Source organism: Nasonia vitripennis, chromosome 4, assembly GCF_009193385.2.
Source record: "Nasonia vitripennis strain AsymCx chromosome 4, Nvit_psr_1.1, whole genome shotgun sequence".
Lineage (NCBI taxonomy): Eukaryota > Metazoa > Arthropoda > Insecta > Hymenoptera > Pteromalidae > Nasonia > Nasonia vitripennis.
In genome coordinates this window covers 1,469,318-1,489,784 of record NC_045760.1, presented here as the reverse complement: position 1 = coordinate 1,489,784, position 20,467 = coordinate 1,469,318, and the positions used below count along the sequence as shown (strand labels likewise).

General features: G+C 46.3%; 3 protein-coding genes across 6 annotated transcripts; 2 read left to right on the top strand and 1 right to left on the bottom strand.

Moving 5' to 3' along the window:
- The first annotated feature begins 99 nt into the window (after positions 1-99).
- Positions 100-11,817, top strand: LOC100122720 (protein draper). Of its 4 annotated transcripts, XM_001606272.6 has the most exons (18): positions 100-505; positions 4,465-4,709; positions 4,811-4,937; positions 5,035-5,203; positions 5,282-5,649; positions 5,810-5,947; positions 6,028-6,207; positions 6,276-6,603; positions 6,753-6,860; positions 6,942-7,106; positions 7,186-7,392; positions 7,588-7,920; positions 8,652-8,762; positions 8,833-9,039; positions 9,128-9,313; positions 9,387-9,692; positions 11,424-11,493; positions 11,598-11,817. In XM_001606272.6, exons 2-18 carry the CDS (start codon positions 4,591-4,593, stop codon positions 11,599-11,601), a joined length of 3,126 nt encoding a protein of 1,041 aa, XP_001606322.3. In that variant the 5' UTR covers positions 100-505; positions 4,465-4,590; the 3' UTR covers positions 11,602-11,817. The 4 variants fall into 4 exon arrangements, with proteins under 4 accessions (XP_001606322.3, XP_016840585.2, XP_031784880.1 ...); XM_031929020.2 differs by lacking the exon at positions 11,598-11,817 and having other exon boundaries at positions 120-505; positions 4,469-4,709; positions 11,424-11,533; XM_032599425.1 differs by lacking the exons at positions 100-505; positions 11,598-11,817 and adding an exon at positions 4,180-4,390 and having other exon boundaries at positions 11,424-11,533.
- Positions 10,945-20,364, bottom strand: LOC100122730 (bone morphogenetic protein 1). The gene is made up of 14 exons (XM_008213306.4): positions 19,797-20,364; positions 17,459-17,611; positions 17,272-17,380; positions 17,036-17,212; positions 16,505-16,965; positions 16,194-16,424; positions 15,804-16,028; positions 15,248-15,715; positions 15,059-15,181; positions 14,672-14,990; positions 12,807-13,098; positions 12,512-12,725; positions 12,185-12,435; positions 10,945-12,117 (listed from the first exon to the last, which is right to left on the bottom strand). The coding sequence occupies exons 1-14, from the start codon at positions 19,987-19,989 to the stop codon at positions 11,947-11,949; spliced, it is 3,387 nt and encodes a 1,128-aa protein (XP_008211528.1). The 5' UTR covers positions 19,990-20,364; the 3' UTR covers positions 10,945-11,946.
- LOC107981044 lies at positions 11,668-14,638 on the top strand. The gene is made up of 7 exons (XM_016985098.2): positions 11,668-11,780; positions 13,702-13,772; positions 13,858-13,896; positions 13,979-14,077; positions 14,159-14,248; positions 14,326-14,382; positions 14,463-14,638. Exons 2-7 carry the CDS (start codon positions 13,722-13,724, stop codon positions 14,610-14,612), a joined length of 486 nt encoding a protein of 161 aa, XP_016840587.1. The 5' UTR covers positions 11,668-11,780; positions 13,702-13,721; the 3' UTR covers positions 14,613-14,638.
- Positions 20,365-20,467: the final 103 nt, after the last annotated feature.

The following is a 20,467-nucleotide window of genomic DNA, read 5'->3' as shown; positions in this document are numbered from 1 at the left end:
GATAAAGCCACGCTCTGCTGTGTCCGCCGCAGCCGGTAACTTAGCCTTCCTTCGCGAGGTCGCCACTGTCGCGTCCGCAGGCGGCTCACATCGCACAACTCGTTTTTTCCCCGTACATTCCACACGAGTTTGTAGTTTGTACGCGAAGACTGTCAAGAGTGTGGAGCTCGCGACTGCAGCAGTTGGGCACGGGTGACGGAGCAAGCAGGACTTGTGCTTCTGCTTCGCGTTTTTGCTCCATCTTTTCCATTGACAATCGTCAGCGCGTCCTCTTGTTCCTTCGACACATATACAGTGCGGGTCCATTGTTTTTCCGCTGTGCTTTCTAGCTCCGAAACGAGTGCGGCGCGCAGTGAGAGAAGCCTAGATTTTTTAGTTGACAGCAAGCTGGTCAAGAAGTGAGAAGAGAAGGTTCCCGCATACGCTCGGGGCTGTGTGCTATATGTATACTGCTGACACGAACGCATACCTGCTACGCTATGCCCCTTGGAGTATGGCTATTGAGGTACGAGCATTACACACACACGCACTTACAAGCTGCACGCAATCAAGAGTGAACGCGTATAGACGCGTCTCCCGCTAATATGTGCAAGGTGCAGTTGTTCGATGCAACCTGCCTTTCCATCGTTTTCTCTCTCTATCTCTCTCTCTCTCTCTCTCTTGAGCGCGGTTGCCAAAACAAAGAAATTCCTTTGGCTACTCGATTTTTCCTACTTTATTCGCGTCCATCCAGCTGTTATAAATATTTGTATTATATTACGCACAGGATAAATACCACCTTTATTGTCACAACAATGACTGACTCGGATGATTACTAATATCAGACCGGAATAAGATAAATTGGCATTTATCGCTGCGAGAAAAGAGAGACAGAGAGACAGAATGAGATTACTCCGATCCTTGCTGCGTGTGTCTGTCCGTTCTCCGGCTTTGTTTTCTCAAGGCTTTCCGTTATACGCGTTACACTTGTATTTGCATTTAATAATTAATTAACGACTCGGCTATAAGGCGGAATTACCCAATGCACTAAAAATCGTTGAATAACAAACACACACACACACGCGTGTCCGTTACGCGATCGCAGGCGTTCTCGCAATTCGATCGAAAACATTCTCTCCGCAGCGCGAAGGAGGTGAAACTAAAAAACTTCCCGTCGGTCATGGACCTTTCGAATGCGGGAAACTCGATCGGCTACTGTTTCGAGGGCGTATGGAGTGTCCTGATGAATTTGTTTTTTTTTTCTTTCTTTCTTTTTCTTCGAGAAAATAAAGCGTTCGCCAGCGAATTAGCATCGTGAATCACGCGGCTGCGAGCATTCCGATTTTTTGTTTACACATCTCTACAGGTTTATCTTACTTTTTCGAATGACGCGTGACGAAGACTGGAGCATATTAGAATACGAGTTCTCGACTCGCGCCATCTACACAGCATCAGTTTTTCTCGCGGCCGTGCATTCATCTACTCGGTTATATGAAGCCGCTCTCGTCTTTCACTCTTATCTTTGGCTTGTTATTTCACACGCACACACACACACACACTCGCAATCTAGGCCAATATAAGCTTGTTTTTTGAACCCCTTTGTCGCTCGTAAAACACACTCGATATCTGGACCGAACACGCATGGAATGCGATTGTTTTTTTTTTTTTTTTTTTTTTTTTCATTACTGCCTTCTTTGGCTCTCGACTATTTATTAGTCGTATACCAGAAAAGAATGTAATCGAGTCATAAAAAAAAAAAAAAAACACAAAGCTCGGTACACGCGTTGATGAAGTAGACTCACGCTATACGCGATCGTCACTGCAGTCGTTTTGACTTTTTCTAATATTCTCCTTATCTCTATAGACTGAACTTGGATTTCTAGGTAACGATGTCGCGTACGGTCTATCTTTACGATACGAAAAAATGTCTCGTAGATATACACCTCGAAAAAAGCGTTCGATAAGGTATATTAATTCCTTATCAACTCGCCACTCGATGCACAATCCGATTAAGCTATGCGCGTGTGATCGCAAACGACTAATAATTTTGTTCAACCTAACCGATTTCGTGTTTCGTTCGCAGTACATAACGTATACGCACTCACACCTACGGTCCATAACACGAGCGCGCGAGAATAGCCTGCACGAATCTCCCCTCTCTATATTCCGGAAGTGATTCATCTACGTTTTTTATACTTAAACACTCTGACTTTTTGATCACAGCTATAGCACCAGCTGATGAGTGCACATGAGTGTAGGCTAGTCCGCCGGGAGAGAAATATAAGCTGTACATAACTTATTACGCGCGTTAGTCACGCTATAGTCGGTTAGCGAGCACTAAATCTTTAGCGAGTTCGCTCGCTTTGGAAATTTCGGCGAGACGAGCTCTAAAGACGGATTTTGAAGATAGAGATTTGAGATTTTGTCGAATATGATAAATTAGTTTCCCGCGCACACTGTACTGTATCTTACTCTCCGAAAATCGTCCCGACGAGTACACGCGACAATAGCGCGGAATGACTATGGGAAAATCGTGCAACGAAAAGAAAAAGAGCAGGCGCCTATTAACGCGCGTCATATCTGCGGAAAATGAATGAACCCGTATATCGTGTTATTTTCTCTCGATACATACGCTCGTGCGTGTGACGTGTTGGCACGTCGCGAATGCCGTCGTCTCTATGCACAGTCATACACGTTTGCCATCTACAGTCGGCTTTGTTTGAGTTCTAACCGAGTTTTTCTTTACATGACACCATTGATGCAAAATTATCATCGTATTGACTTTGAACTTGCGTGTAAGCGCTTAGCCGCGACCGCGAGAGAATACGTTTTCCGAGTAAAACGGTCACACGCGCGCGCGAATCGATATGTGGAAAAGCGTGTTCGAGAGAATCGAAGTGTGTCGCGCATAAATGTTTTATTAAAAAAAAAAAAAAAAAAAAAAGAGCTTGGCGAAAACACGCGAGAACGAATCGTCACCAGCGCCGCGCGAACTACCGTATAGTAGCTCTCGGGGTCGAGATGGAAAACGAGCTGCGATGTATCGATCTCCGATCGATAAAGGTTTGAAATAAAAAGCGGAATAAAGAGATTTTATTCGCGACATTAGCGCAATGCAGCGAATGATAGTAATGGGCTTGATGCGTGACATTAACTGCACACGAGACTGCATCGATGACGAAAATCTTAGAATCGCATTAAGCCCATAAAGCACAATTGAAAACGTACAAAAGCGGCTCTCCTAAGACCGGCGCGAGCGAGCGAGGAAAGCTTGAAACACGTATAAAACGACGACGACCCGTATGTCTGTATATATACTTGCTTGCACAAAGTGGGCATATGATACGCTATACTACATGTTACACTCCGTCCTCATTAGGGGCAGTAGCTCGAGCTCTGGGGCCAGTGCCGTCATTCGAGCTTTCAAGACCATACTCTTTTCTCTCTTCTTCTCTCTGCGATGTTGTTGTTGATACACTCTATTTTTAGACCTGCGCTAGTTTTCTTTTTTTTTCTGCACTAAAATCGAAGACGACACCCGGCTTGACCATGAATGCCGAGAAGATACGATTATCGTAAATACACACGCTTATTATGCACGCGTATAATGACAGAGAGGGAATGACGATAACGACGGCTTATTTATGTATTTGTGCGAGATGGACAAAGGACAATGACTGTATCTTCCGAGAAACGCCGAGAGAGTGTAGTAATTATAACGGCGAGTAACGAGTATGAAAAAATACACTGATATGCGAGAACACACGCGGACGTATCAGCAATCGAGTATGTATGCATCATCGCCGAATCAAAACGGCTTGTTCCGAAAATTCGATGATCTTGCGCTTATATCGTCTACTACCGAAAAAGTGCGGATTAATACGCTAAAAGAATATTCCATTATCAATTCTTCAATAATGTATAGACAAAGCAAAGAGTTATCGCGCCTTTAGTCACGGGAAGCCAAAGGATGAAAAAGTGTATCGTTTCCTGCGTTCGCGCGCGATTCGCTCGCTATCTACGCTCCTGCTCTTGATGCGCTTTATTTTGTACGCTAAATGAAACCGATCTGCCCCTTTGGTTCTGGCTGTGCGCGCGAGCAGCAGGGAGAGCCAATCGTTGCACGTCAATCGTATCTCTTAAACAGCGCGAGTGTGCGCATTATACGTTTGATAATTATCGAGCTATTCGCGTCAGTCGCGTGCGTGTCTTCGTCGAAGGCGACGGGACTCTGTCAGGGTGTACATCTTTTCTCGGGTAAGAATATTTTCGGAGTGTACTCGGAGCAGAATAAAAAGTGCGCCCGGAAATCCCGCTTAGGCGCTAAAAATAGTTCGCCACATCGGAGCTAATGCAATTGTCAGGAAATTCCTTCACGTTTTTGAAAAATACAATTTTAGAAGACATTAGGGTATCTTGCTTGTGTAATGGTGTATTGTCAGTTCGGTTGCAGTACTTATAATAACCGCTTGTCTCTTATTCCAGACAGAGAGCCGAGCGTAACAAATGAATTCTCTCGGAGGAGGAGGAGGAGGAGGATAAAAAAAAACCCAAGGAAAAAGAGTGAGAAACATGATTTAGCTGGTTTTCCAGTGATCGCCATCAAGTAAGATGTTCCACAAGAAAAGTACCGAATTCGTTAGCTTACTAACCGCCGCGGTGGTTACACTATGTTTTTTCCGAGCGATCGGCGCTCTAGAGGGACCGAACATCTGCACGAGACAAGAGCCGTAAGTGTATATAACTTACGCGCGATTTAAGTTTCGCGCTTGCGCAACCGGTTTTATATAAATATTTTATCGACGATATAACGTTGTACGTGAATCAACAGGTACACGGTGACGGTGAAGGTTTCGGAGCAGAAGCCTTACACCGAGAGGACCAAGACGTTCTGCTGGAGTTTCCCGCCCACGTGTTCCAAGTACAAAATCGTCTTCAAAACCGTCTACAAGACTCAGGTTTGTACAATAGTATAATATAAACCTCCGCATGCATTAAGCAATTGCGCCGAGCGATTCGTAATATTCGTAATAATCACACGTTTCTCGCTTACAGACGTTTACCAAGCACAAGCCGGTGGAGGAGTGCTGCAAAGGCTACACGCAAACGAACAACGGCGAAAGGTGTATCGCCGTGTGCTCGGAGCCGTGCCTTCACGGTAGCTGCGTCGCCCCGGACGTCTGCAAGTGCGAGCCCGGATACGGAGGGCCGACCTGCGACATCAGTGAGTGTCAACACGCATGTGGCAAATTATACGCGGGGAAATAAGTCAGGCTAACGCGATTCGCCGCCGCTTTTCCAGAGTGTCCCTTCGCCAAGTGGGGCAAGGACTGCCAGGAGTCCTGCCAGTGCGAGAACGGCGCCAGCTGCGATCCCTACGACGGCAAGTGCACGTGCTCGCGAGGCTGGACGGGCGAGTTTTGCAACGAGCGATGCCCGGCCAACAGGTATGGCCAGAATTGCGCGGAAGAGTGTCGCTGTCTCAACGCCGGCAGCTGTCATCACATATCCGGTGAATGTCACTGCGCTCCCGGTTACACCGGCCCACTGTGCGGCGAGCTCTGTCCCGCCGGCAAGCACGGGGACGATTGCAAATCCGAGTGTCGATGTCAGAACGGAGGATCTTGCAGCCCGACGACCGGCGAATGCTTCTGTACTCCGGGATGGACGGTGAGTGGGTTTTAATAATAGACGCGCGGCAGATAAAGAAAGCGCCCGGAGCGAACTCTATTTCGGGCATTCGGAGCGGCGCTTTTACTATTTATGCGGGGTTTATTATTCTCGGCGCAGGAGTCGAGTTGTTGCATGAATGATTTGTGTGTATGAATAGGGATCGGTCTGCGCCAATCGATGTCCCGAGGGCTTCTGGGGCAAGAACTGCAGTGTGCCTTGCGAATGCTACAACGGAGCTGGCTGCGACCACATTACTGGGGAGTGTCGATGCAAGCCCGGATACCACGGAGACAGGGTAAATTTAACCAGATCTGAAAATCCATCATTGACGAGGGACGAGGAGTTAAAACTTATACTCGAATTATCTTCGTGCAGTGTCTGAAGAGTTGCCCCGAGGGAACGTTCGGGCTGAACTGCCAGAGCAACTGCAGCTGCGTGAACGGAGCATCCTGCTCCAACATTGATGGATCTTGCAAATGCACCGCTGGATGGACCGGTAAATACTGTAGCGAACGCATCTGCGGTGACGGTCTCTATGGTCCCGAGTGTTCGAAGGTACGTATCGATAATGCATGTACTTGTGGCGCAATGCAGTGAACCACATGACGTTCGGATTGAATCAGGTATGCGAGTGCGAGAGCGTAAATACCGAGCTGTGCCATCCGTGGAGCGGCGAGTGCACCTGCAAGCCCGGCTGGGCCGGTAAGACGTGCTCGCGCACGTGTCCGATTTACACCTATGGTCAGGACTGTCAGGGACGCTGCGAATGCCAGAACAACGCTCAGTGCTCACCGGTCAACGGAAGCTGCATCTGTGCAGCCGGCTATCGCGGCGAACACTGTCACGAGCTCTGCCCACCCAACACCTTCGGCGAGGACTGCGCTCAACGATGCATGTGCCTCAACGGCGCGACCTGCTCGCCAGAGGACGGACACTGCAACTGCACTGCCGGTAATTTTGTCGCTCGATATGGCACACTGTTTTATTCTGTTTTATTCTTCGCTCGTATTTCATCCTCCATCTGTTATCTCTGTTATTTATCGTCTGCACCGCATGCATTATTTATACGTCTAGATTGCACTTTGTATATATTTGTACAGGCTGGGACGGCGTGCAATGCGAGCGTCCCTGTGACGTAGGGTTTTACGGAGTTAGCTGTAGTGAGAAATGCAAGTGCCTTAACAATGCCGCCTGTAATCCCCTAAATGGTAAGAAATACGTTACAGCCCAAATTTTTCGAGAATTAGGAGACGGTGCGAAGCTGTGACTATATTGTTGCGAACATTTAGGAAAGTGCACCTGTTCACCGGGTTTCACGGGCGAGCTGTGCCAGAACCGTTGCGAGAAAGGATTTTACGGTAAGGATTGCTCACAGGTTTGCGAGTGTCACGACGACAACAGCATCGACTGCGATCCCATTACCGGGCGGTGCCTTTGTAAACCAGAGTGGCGAGGTTCGTGCATAGTTTTTATCGTTAATCTTGGTAGATAAATGTTGTTTCGCTACAAGTAGATTGTATGATAAATAAACAGGAGTACGTTGCGAGACCAAGTGTCCCGCTGGTATGTACGGAGATGACTGCCTCAACGAGTGCAACTGCAAGAACAACAGCTCGTGCGACGCGAATACCGGAAACTGCGTGTGCGCTCGAGGTTGGCAAGGAAGCGACTGCTCGCAGCCCTGCAGCAAGGGTTGGTATGGCGTGGGCTGCAAGGAGAAGTGCCCAGAACAGAACCACGGTATGCATGATTCATAGATGTGTAGACTGTAAATAGATTAAACTTTATTTGCGCTTAAGCTAGTCTCACAATCGAAAAATGTAGTAGACAATTTTCTCAAATCTATGGCATCGTCTATTAAAAATAATATATCCAAAGGTGCACACGGTTTCATGATTCAGCATTTTTAATTTGTTTCCCGCCGATTGTTCACAGGCAATATGACGTGCGACCACGTGACTGGACAGTACGTCTGCCGACCTGGTTACCTAGGCATGACGTGCGAGCATCCGTGCCCACCGAACCGCTTCGGCCAGGACTGCGTGGAGCGCTGCGACTGTAAGAACGGTGCCGAATGCCATCACGTGACCGGAATGTGCCAGTGTCTACCTGGCTGGCAAGGCAAACACTGTCAGAGTCGCTGCCCCGAGGGTACCTATGGTGTCAACTGTACCCAGCACTGCAAGTGCCTCAACGGTGGCAAGTGTCGAGCTAATGACGGACTTTGCAGATGTGCGCCCGGCTGGACCGGTACTCGGTGCACCGAAAGTAAGCCCTCGGATGTTATTAACTTTCAGAGTATTGCTTTCTGAATTATCTTTCTAACTGATATTTACTAAATCTCCTTCTCTTATACTAATAATCAATAGCTCTAGATATTTCCTTGATCTCAAAGACTTTAATTTTATACTCTACTTTCTCTTATCTATTTACATAACTAATATATTGTTATTTTTCTTCGTCGAGTGTACTGAAAACTAGTCATCCACTTTATCGATTTAATAATGAGTTTCCAGAGAACAAACGAGTGATCTCGCGTGCATACTTTTGTATGTAATGCTTAATTTATGATGTATACAATTTATATTGCCAATGACAGAAGCAACGGCTTGAAACACGAAATCATCTTATTTAGCATCGGAAGCCTAAAATTTTGAAAGATACCACGTGCATTTGTATCTGTGTTGAGTGATGCAATAAAAAATAATATGTCTAATGTACTATTTTGTAATTGACTTTAAATTACCCTTTCAATTTCAATGTGCTTTATAAGTCCTGCACAAAAAGAACACAGAAATTATGTAGCACGTGTACTAAATCATAGTATAGAAATTAATAAGGGCAATATTTCACTTTGTTTACACGAATTCTTCGAACAAATATTCACGTGTGTTGAATTTGCTTCGCACATGAAAATTTACATCACTCGCAATCGTTTTTGATAAACATATGTGTATATTTTTAAAAATACTAAAATAATTATATTTTCCATTATCTAGTCTGCCCCGAGGGATACTACGGTGATCACTGCATGGAAGCGTGCGAGTGCAAGAACGACTTTTTCAGCTGTCATGCTGCCAAAGGCTGCGTTTGTAAACACGGTTATACAGGTACATTTTTAAACAGAAATCATTTAGACATGTGTGAGTAGCATGGAAATTAAAATGTTGTCATCAATAGGTCCGAATTGCGACGAAGAGCTGTTCTCGCGTAATATCCAGCAGAAAAGCGAACCCGGCTACGGCAGTGTGATAGGTGGTATTTTCGCTGGTATTATGGGCATAGCAATTTTCTGTGCTGCCTGGATGTATCATCGACGAAGAGTCGCTAATCTTAAGATGGAGATTGCGCAAGTCCAGTATATAGCCGAACCTGTTACACCCCCAGGTAAAAGTCATTAAACAAAAAAATCATTTGTCAGCGTTCTGATTTTTTAATTTCTTCTACGTTCGATTTGCCCTATTAAATGTTTCAGACCGCAATCAATTCGACAATCCTGTCTACTCGTATCAAGGTGGAAATTCGCGGACCGACGATGGCACAGATACTCTTCTTAACAACATGCAAATTAAAAATATCCTTACTAGAAAGAATGTAAATAACGAAAAAGCCAAGTTGGGATACGGATTCTCAACAGACGACGAAGACGATAGTTGCAAAGGTATTATTTCCCGAGTAAAAATTTTAACGCCCTTAAAAAGTTTGTTTCTTAATCCACACGAACTCTGATCTAGGTGCTTATGGTCTCCAATACGATCACACGGCCTCGATGAAAAACAAAGACGCTGACCTAGGCAATCCAAACATGAATGTGTATCACAGTATTGAAGAAATGGACAAGCAAAAATCTGAGCACGTTTATGACGAGATCAAGCAGAATAACGCAGATTTGGAGTATGACCACCTTGATTATACTAGAGCACAGAGTGATAGAAAACCACATTACCAACGTATGGCCAACAGCTTTGGTTCGACTTATCGAGACTCGGTCAGTGGTCCAGGCCGAGCTTCAACGTCAACTTGTCCTGATCCCGAGTTAGGTAATACGTAAACATTTTATCACGAAAATGTTGTTTGTTCCATACAACCGTCCTTTTTACTTGAGGTATTGCTTATCAAGAAAAAAAAAACCGTCACTACATTTCGCTATAGTGATTTTTACTCAATTTTTGATTTGCGAAATCTCGTGCATTTCTATTGAATTGTCCTTTTAAGTATTGCTGTAGCGTCATACTTTTGTTAAAACGGCTAGAGTTTAACTAGCGTATACAAATACATCGAGTTAAGTCACCTGAAAAGAGGTGCACAGTATTGTCCTTCATCTATCACGCGTTCATGCATTTTCTTTTAAAAAATCGAATGCATTTAGCCTTTGATTTTGGAGTGGATACATTCATTATTTTATTAATTCTGATGCCTACGGATTAATTTCATTTCCTAATACCCTATCGTGTTCTATATTGTACCATATCAATATAACAAGGCATCCAAATTTGCAATTTGTAATATAGGACTATATATTTGTTGATACTTTTTAAAGGTACAAAAAATTATTCGAAATCGATAAAAAATTATCTTACAATAATTTTTTATACACATGGACATACCTATAGTTTTTGATCTTCCAGGCTCAAAGAGTTTGCAATAAAAAATATATATATATAGGTACATAAGAAATATACATATATATATTTTAAATACTGTTAATACACTATATTTTAGATCACGTAACATTAAAAAATATATTGGATATTTGAGCGCTGTTTTAACAGTCTAAACTGTTGTCATATATATTGTTATTATTAAAATAAGTAATACTTGTGTAAATGCAAGTATTCGTTAAGGTTTTTCTTTTCTATATGAATATATATTTATTGGAATTTTTGTTTATAATTTACTAATATTGCCAATTTCAATGTATCTCTATTGTTTTATACTTTGTATATGTGTATTTTTATACATCTTGTTTTATTGTGTAACGCTTTTTTTTATTATTTTTTTTTTCAAACCGCGTTTTTATGAAAAAAAAACAGATGAGTCTATGTAAAACTAAAATGTTCGAATTTCAAAACTGCGCGACTGTGATAAAATAAAAAAATTAATGTACAAGAATTAGAGTTTACGCAACGTAGCAAAAAGCGTCAATAATTTAATGTTCAGTACATCGTTTATTCTTAAGCAATAATAGTATACAGATTTATGTGTAACTGCATACGTGTTTACTCCGAACAAATATATACTGTATTTAATAATAATAAGTTGGGGACAAATAAATTTGAACATTTTAATGCATTTGTGTTTTCGATTATATTTTATTCCTTATCTTATTTATTACATGTGTTTCACATCTTATGACATTGAATTGCTTACTTCACTTTAAATCCCTATGAAATGTAATAGTTTTAACAATTTGTAAAATCTATTCGCCAACAAGTATACCGCAAAACGAGCATTACTTGCATACATCTTGATATCAAAAAGTGAAGTGAAAAATGTACAAAGATATAAACCCATATGAGTATTGATGAATAATTATATTTTGTACTAATTCTAGTTTGTATTGCATTACTAAGTTGTTTTAATATAATCATAGTCTGTTTTTTCTTAAATCTAATACGTGAATTTAAAATTATACCTATGTATTGCTTTGGAAATTACATGGAAATGTGATTTAAGACTAGTTTTTTACGTAAATATAGAAAACGGCACGATATCAATATAACGTATTTTGTATAGAAAATACTACTCTAAGAAAACGTTCTTATTTACAGAAATGTCAAAAGGAAAGATTAAAATTCATTCAAAAGTATCCTACGGATATGTTACGAGATCACTGACGATGTAATAATAATGAATAATGCATTTTAGCAGTTACTGATAAGTATTTAAATTATTCTAAAAATGAAATAAATAATGGCAATTTTAAAAGGTTCCATAATTTTTAGTTAATAGATAGAGAGCAAGATAAATGGAAAGAGGAGAACGAGATAAATCACTATATTAAATTCTAATAATATCAGTCAACCCACTGACTGTAAAATGTTGCTCAACGAGTAAATTCCAGCGGCAACTGCAATTGGTTTAAAGAGCCACTCCGATGTTACGAAGTTGATTTGTATGCCGGCAAGGTTTGACGAAAATTGATCATATAAATAATTTACCTAATCTAACAGAATCCGAAATTTTCGCGGTCTTGAAAACCGTAAGGCTATTCCGGTCTCTTGTGAATATTGGGGTTTCTAAATGGCACTCACAGAAGAAACGAGACGATTAACCGAAAGCATCGTCGCGCAATCAAATGATCGTCGAGTCGTCCTCCTCTTCGTCCTCACCGCCAACGAGCTCTTCGCTCTCGGGACGGTCGTAGGCAAAGTAGGTGGCTGCAAAGCCAGTCTTTGAGATCGAGTCGTCGGACCTAAAGCGCACGAGCAGGGCCTCGTTGATCGATATGATATCCGTGGTGTTCTGTAAACGTGAAAGGCAGCCAAATGTTAGAGAGAATAAAATTTTGAGAATCACGCGAAGAACACACCGAATTTCCACAGAGCCTTCCGTAGCTAGGACTCGACGTATCCAGGCCCGAATGCACCTCGACCCAGTCATAGCTACAGTCGACTTCGTCCTCGAGACTGAAGGATAGGAAGTTAAGATGAACGTTCTTGCCAATCGGCGCCTCGATAGTCCAGTCGCAGTCCATCCCGTGATCGTAATTCTGGCTGCCGTAACGCGCGTGCGAGTAGAAATACTTGACGTGATCCGTCGCCGTCAGATGACCGCCGCAGGCTGAGAAGTTTCGAAGCTTTTATGAATATCGAAATCCCGAAACCTCGCGATGAAAGCTCCGTGGCAAGTATCATACCTGTCATGTGTTGGGCGAAGAAGCCTTGCTTCTGAATGGACGTGTCGCTCTTAAAAACCATGAACATTTGATTGCCCGTCGCCAGAATCGGATGCGGCTCTTTGTTGCCGCAGAAGCGTCCTAAACTTGTACTATCCGGCGAGTCTCCGTCGTAAATCGCCACATGATCGTAGGCGCACTCCTGATGCGGCTCCATGTCGAAGACTTTGAAGATCTGCAATCGACGTGCGAAAAATTGCAGACTATAACGTCATCCATCGGGCGCAGATAACACAGTAGGCAATGTAATATTAACCAATTTGATCCTATGGCCGGGAGTGGTAATAAAGTGCCAGACGCAATCCTTCTTGCCTGGATAGTAATCCGGGTAGTTGGGCGAGGTGATGGTCCCCGAGGGCGACGTTATCTCGTACTTGCAGCCGCCCTCCTTGCAGTCGTGTCCATTGTCGTGGAGGGTGAAGCCGTTGTGGCAGGAGCAGTGATAAGAGCCGATCGTGTTTTTGCACTCGTGCTGACAGCCGCCGTTGTTGTTCGCGCACTCGTCCATGTCGGTGAAGAATATCGCCGCAAAGCCGGATTTTTGCATGCTGGAAATTCAATTTTTTTTTTTTTTTTTGTTTTTTTTCACCTCTTGATTGATCATCATAAAACTTTATAAACGCGTGCCGGAACGACTTCCCTATAGAGTCACGCCGAGTGCGGGAGATAACTGCCGAAATTTCCACGACGTATTCTGTGTTCGTTCATTCGTTTGTTATTCGCCAAAATCGTGCTCGATTATAAATTTGCCTGAATTATTATACAACAGATTCCATCCGGGAGTTAATCGGAATTATTAATTACATCAGCTGTCGCGTATATAAGTGTTCCTACGCCCGCATGCGATAGTACGAATAGTTGTAAAATTAAAGACAATACGATTAAGCGGAATACCAGCCTGCAGACACAGTTAAGAGCAGATAATATTATTTAGATAGGGGTTTAAAAAGATACAGTCAGTTCCAAAAAACGTAGTGTTATTCGTTTTATACAAAAGAGCGCGATCTAAGCATATATGTATACCTAGCAGGAGATTACGATCAAGGTTATTAATTGTTAGCACAGTTGCTCGTCACATCTTTCTCGTTGAAAGCTTTCATATAAATAACGAGTCGCGAGGAAACCTGGCTTAGTTTCGTATTTTCTGCAAGGTACTGACGCAAGTGGGACTATGATTTTCAAAGCCTTGTTTTTCGTGCTCGTTGGCGCCACCCTAGTTCTGGTACGTGATAATATTTGAGTTTTCTTTTCAACTCGGCACTATACGCGCATACACGTTTTTAATGTGAACATTGCGATCGTTGCAGGGTAAGCCAGTGTTCCGGAACTTGGAAACTGCTACGAAGGTGAATTGAATTTTGTTAAACGCGATAATCGGGAACTTTTACAAAAACCGCGCGCTAATTTTCTTCCTGATGTTTCGTATAGAAAGAAGCTCGTGACATCATTGAAATAGACGAAACTAACAACCAAGGACCCGGGATCGTTGTTCCAGAGCCTCAACCGGATACGGATGACCAGAATGAGGTAGGTTTTAACGGTATATTAAATTACTCATGTTTCATCAGTTTGTTTAATAAATTAAAATAACACGAAATATATTTATAGCTTCCGTCTGGAGGATTCAGCACCGTACCGCCTACAGCCGAGCCTACAGTAGGCGAAGAAGAGCTTCCAGAAGATCTGACCGCTAGGCCGGTACGTAAACTATCCCCGTTAGTATTTTGCTTTAAAATAAAAAATACCGTTGCCAATCGTATGATCTACGTTTCTAGACAGCCACATTCGAGCCCCCAGTAGGCGAGGAAGAACTCCCGGAAGATAATGCAGGGGTACGCAATTTTTATTTTGAAAACAACATACCGTTATTTTCTAGTATAGTAATAGCGAATCGAAAAATCTACGTTTACAGGAGAAAGAGGAGACCGTTCACGATAAAGTTGAGAAGTGGATCGGTGGCGTAGAGGAAAAAGTGAAGGAACACTTTGAAGGTAAGAAGGAAATCGTCAAAGACACTTGGGACAGTCTCAAGGGCGCGTGGAACAGATGGCACTTGTTTTAATAAAATAAATAAAGCTCGTCATTGAATGAGCAGGAATAACTAATCGCTTCAGTACTAACCTGTTGTCCGAGGAAAAAACGACTTTGAGGGTATTGCCCTCGGAGGTGATGAGCGGCGGGAATCGCGAGCCGCAGTAGATGCCGTGCTTCTTGAAGATATCGTCGCCCAGTTTACTGGACACCTCGAGCGAGTCGTACTCGCAGGGCTGCTCGTAAACGTTATTGCCCTCGAGGTCGAAGTGAGTGAAGTTGAGGGTGATGCGGTACTGAGGCGGTGCCACGATTTCCCAGACGCAGTGTTTGTTGCCGGGGTAAGTCTCGGGGAAGGAGGGGCTGGTGATGGTGCCGTTGCTCGCGTTGAACACGCCCCCGCAAGCGTCTGCAAGGAGAAATTGCATTTACTTATACTAGCCTCTCTGTTTGCGCTCTCCGCGTATACGATCGTACCTTCGCAATGTTTGCCGTCCGAGTGCAGCTCGTAGCCGATCTTGCAGGAACACTCGAATCCTCCCAAAGTGTTTATACAGTCGTGCTCGCAGCCGTGGTCGGTCAAGGCGCATTCGTCGAACTCTGAAAGGAAATCGGACGTGCGTGTCTATATAGAATCGCGCTCGATGCCGAGACAGCTGTGCGTACCCTTCATAAAGGTGGCCGAGAAGCCGGCCTTCTGCACGCTGCTATCGCTGACGAACTTGAGGAGAAGTTTGTTGCCCGTCGACCTGATATCCGGTGGCAGCTTGTATCCGCAGTAGAGTCCGATGAGGGGCGAGTCGGCGCTGTGCCCGTCCCTCACCTCGACGAAGTCGTAGACGCAGTTGTCGTGGCTCTCGATCTCGAACGACTGGAACTTGAGCGCGACCTGATAGTCCTGGGGCACCGAGAGCCTCCAGACGCACTCCTTGCTCGACTGGTACTCCTCGGGGTAGTTGGGCGACTCGAGGTGTCCCATGGAGTCGAGCTTGACGTCGCCCCCGCAAACGGCCTCGTAATTGGCGCTGAAGCCCGCGTGACCGCTTTGCCGCGAGGACGTGACGTAGGTGACGAGCATGCGGCTGCTGCTCGACACAACCGGCTCGGGGATCTTGCCGCTGCCGCAGAAGCGGCCTGCGCACGGAGGTTCGGCGTTAGAGTTATGTGCGCTTAGGAGAGGGAGAGATAGAGATAGAGATATAGAGATTTAATGCCTACTGACCGAGAACTGGACTCTTGTGCCAGTAGCCGTCGCGTATCTCGAGATAATCACTGCGACAGTAATCGCTCTTGAATATATCTAGAAAGGTGATATTGAGGACGATGCGCTCACCGTGGGTGGCGGTGATCCGCCACTCGCAGCGCTCGACATCGTTCGAAGGCGAGCTGTTCGGATGGCTCGGCGAGCCGAAGCTTCCGCTGTTCTCCTGGAACGTACGGCCGCATTCTGCATGACACCATTACACAAAGCTATTACTCCCATTAGTCCCCCACTATGCGTACGAGAGAGGCGCGTTACAGCAGCAGGCGCTCTGCGCTACGTTATACGCTGCATGCATATGCCGTACGCGTGCGAATCGTATGACGAGGCAGTAGCGAGGCCGCGACTTACTCTGACACTTGTAGAGGAGATTCGTTTGCGCGATGTCGCCTTCGCTGAGCCGCACGCGCTGCCCGATTTCCGGCCTCTTCTTCCCGTGGCTCTCCATCGGCAGAATGGTGTCGAGGTAGGTGCCCTTGGAAAAGGTGTTCTTCGCGTAGTGCATTATCGAGTCGTAGTCGTAGGGCAGCCCCAGCGAGTTCACCTCGTCCTCGGTCAGCTTGTTGAAGTTGTACTCTTGGCCTGTTTCGGCATCGTGGCCGCATCGATAAACGTCGAAAATTAGCCACTATAGATACAACGTACAACGCTTTCGGTCCTACCGTTCATTATGTTGTCACGGATGATCTGGACATGTCGGTCGCGATCGGGCCGCGTGTGCTCGTGCCAGAAGCCGACGACGTGGCCGAGCTCGTGCACGACGATGCCGAACTTGTCGCAGTTCTTGCCGATGCTGATGGCCTGGGGCCCGTTGCCCCGCTTGCCGACGAACGAGCAGCAGCCGCAGGGCCGCTCGGTGAAGACGATGTAGTTCTGGTGCTCGTGGGCCAGGCGCTCGACGAACTTGACGCAGGTGAAGTTCTCCCAGTGGCGCATGGCCTGCTTGAAGAGGGCCTTGTGGGCCCCGCTGAAGTTGCCGTCGATCTCGTAGGGGATGACCCCGTGGTCCCAGACGCGCTCCTTGCGGGCCGTCGCGGCGCGTCTCCGCCGGAGCAGCGGTCGCTGCTGCAGCCTCGATTCTCCGCTCTTGGCCTTGCGCTTGCGCTCGCGCTTCTCCGACGATCTGCTCGCGAGAGGAGCCGCTTCAGTCGTACATATTCAACGACACGCGATAATACGAAGAGGGAACTTACTTTCCTCGATTGTGCCGCCGCCGTCGCCGGTTCTGGGCTACGGCCCGATCAGTGGAGAAGCTGTCGCTGTAGATGTCCACAGGCTCGGGGATGTCATCCGAGTGGAAGGTGGCAGGCTCCACGAGCCTCTGCGTGCTAGTGGGCTCCGTCGTCGAATCCGTCGCCTCCTTCTCGAAACTGAACGCAAGCTTTGCACTCGGACTGAGCCATGCTAAAAGATGTAGGTAAAGACGTACCTGAAGACGAAGCCGCGATCCTGGAGCCCGGGCAACTTGTCGTCCTTCCTCTCCTCCTCCTCCTCCTCCTCCTCGTAGGCCTCGTGTTCGCTCTTGAACTGCAAGATTTCTGAAAGAGCCCAGCGCGTTGAAAACATCGGCGCTACGAAATCGCGCGCGCGAGTAACTCAAAGTCAAAGGCATATACCGGTGAGACCCTCCTCCTCGACCTGCAGTCCCTCATTGAGCACCTCGTCCCTGTACTTCTCGATCTGCTCCAAGTAGCTCTGGTTGAGCTTCTGTCGTCGCCACTCCTCCTCGTACTTGATATTCGGCAGCGCTATGTCCCCCAAAAATCCTCCTGTGCAGGAAAAGCCCAGCGGACATCCGATCGGTAAATCATGCACAAAGGTGTCGCGGAAACAAATAATCACGAGAGATGCGGCGCTCGCGAGATACAGCGTCGTAGTTAGCGCGTGCGAGCGAGGCTTCCTCCGATTCGAATCAATACGAAACACGCACCCTGCGCGGCCCTCTGTCTCTTTCTCTCGCGCATAGTTCTATGTGTATACAACACGTCGGCATATACAGCGCGTTGCAGCGACGGCCGGCCAGTTATTTTTTCAGCTTTCTCTCTCTCTCTCTCTCTATTGACCTTTACAAAGTGCATTCATCAGACAGACGTAAGGGACAATTACTTTGTCGTTTAACGCGAGAGAGGAAACGAGGCCTAGATCGTTTCCAGCTTCCCATACACAGACTGGCTGAAGGTCGGACCATGTTGTGCGAGATTCGTTCTTTCGAGAAATCATTGTTGTTGCTTCATCTTCCGCGCTGAGCTGCGCCGACTTTCGTTCGCTTTTTATAATCGAAAGATAGCGTGTGCAGCCCAGCGCGCCCAGGAACGAATGAAAAAAAGATGAGCCGGCGATCTCGAAAAATCATCGGCTTTAAGCCGCAGAGAGCGAGAGAAGATGTATTAAAGCTTTCCCCTCGCTGATGTATAATGCGATTAGGCTACGCCGCTTCTCTTGCGTTATCAATTATTTTACTGCTGTGCGGGAAAACGCGCAGTGAGTTATCGCGCTTCGCTGGGCCAATAGTCGTTGATTCGATTGATTTTCCGTTTGCCCGCGTCTGCGTGCGGATATAACGAAATTTCGATTAGCGCCGCGATCGAAGCGGATTATCGCCGGGCTAATGCGACTATTACCGAAGGGGGTGTATTAGAGAGGGATTGATTTAGTTTCGTTGAGCACAAGCGTGATCAATTTGAATTCGGCAAAGCGATCGTGCGAATGGATATATAGAGGAGGGGACGAGAAAGAAAGCGAGGAGAGCATCATTGGAGGCTGTGCGTGCGAGTCAATCGTCGAAAAGTAAACGGCAAGTTCAAGGCGAGTCGCCGATTATAAAAGCAGTGAATGGACGTTCGTTATAGAGCGTTGCGTACGTAAAGCGCCTTTCCAAATTAGACAAAAGCGATTGTTTCCATTCGGAGCTGTTTGACAACCCAGCGGTTATTCGAATATGCACTTCTATCTCGGCAAAGTATACGATTCCGATAAAGAATATCGTCGAATTCTACTGCCTCGCTGGTTTATACGCACGCGGGCCAAAGAAATCAGTATAGATTTAAGCGAGCGCGATAAACACAAAATTGAGCAAACAACAGGCGCGTTTCATTCGGCTCTAATTGAAGCTTCGCCGAAAGAGCCAGGATAATCTTGCATCAGTAGTCTGCACTTCAAATTTTTACAGCAGCTCTGTCGCGTACTCGATGCCATAGTCGTACAGCGCGACTGTCCCGATAAACTTTAACCCTCAGCGAGTCGATAAAGTTTCAATTACATCATCTCCTCGCTCGATCTATAATAAATAGCCGTGCGGACATGTGTCGAGTTCTGGAAATCGCTCGCGAACAAAAGGTGTAACGCGATAAGGTCTCCGAGGCGCGTTTCAAACGGTTACGCCTGCGATTACATCGTCGATTGGAACGTTATAGTTATATATACACACAGACACACACTCGTGTTTCGCTACTAGGTATATATAGCTGTCATTCGACGCGTATTTTTAGAAGCGATTCCAGCGTGCGAAAATCACTCGAGATCTCTTCCTTTTTTTATTAAAACGTCGCGTCCGCGAACTTTTCAGAGGCTAATTAAATTAAATATGCACGTGGGCGCACGTGGCGGCGCGTGAATCGTCGTCGTTATGTGCCGAGCAAAACCGGAGCAGCCTCGCGTTGGCTTAGAAACGTATAGCTACATATAAAAGCCGTAGAGTTTTGAGTTTTGAGGTGCGTGTCCCGCTACCAGCTGAGCTATGAAAAGGGGCCCAGACTCTCCGATGTGACTGTGCGGGAGGGAAGAAGAAGAAGAAGAAGAAGCGAAGAGAGAGAGAGAGAGAGAGGCTCTAGTCCGTGAGTGGAAGCGGAACCGCGGGATTAAGCAGAAGCAGAAGAGCTTGTGAAGCTCGTTGTTGAGAGCGTTAAAGGAGCCATGTGTGACTGTACAAGCATAAGAAGAAGGGGGACAACCGACCGGCTTTGCAGACGTCGAGGTCCAGGTCGCCGCTGATGAGGTTCGGGAACTTGGTGTTGAGCAGCTGGTCTACGCTGAATTTCTGGCGTCGCGCCTCTCTCTCGTCAGCGTCGATCTCCCCCAGTCGGCGGGAGTCAACTGGCAGAGCGAGCAGCAGCAGCAGAACGGCGCCGAGGATCGACTTGCTGATCATCTTGCCGAGGGTCCGGCTTAATCATCAGTGGCAGTGGCGACCGGTGGTAACGATAGCTGGGCTTCAGGATCGCTTCGATGGGTCGAGACGCGCTGACGATCTCCTCGTCGATCGGCACATGCTATACTTTATACGCGACGCGAGAGAGTGTCAATGCGCGCACAAACACACGCGCGTATACGAGTGTATACACGAGGCCGTTCACCCTCGGATCGGCGGTGGCATCGTCCACACGCTGCGATGATGCGAAAAGCTCGGCGTTGCACTGACTGAGTGAGATTGAGGGACAGAGAGAGAGAGAGAGAGATGCGCCGGATCGGACGCGTCGGCAACCGATCTCGCACAAGACTACGAGATCACTCGGCGCCTCGGCTGCTCTCCACCACAGAGAGCAGCGGCACGCCGCCCCCCCCCCCCTTTCCCTCTTAGTCTCTTCTCTCTCTCCCCCTCCCGTTGCTGCCGCTTCTGCCTCTCAGCT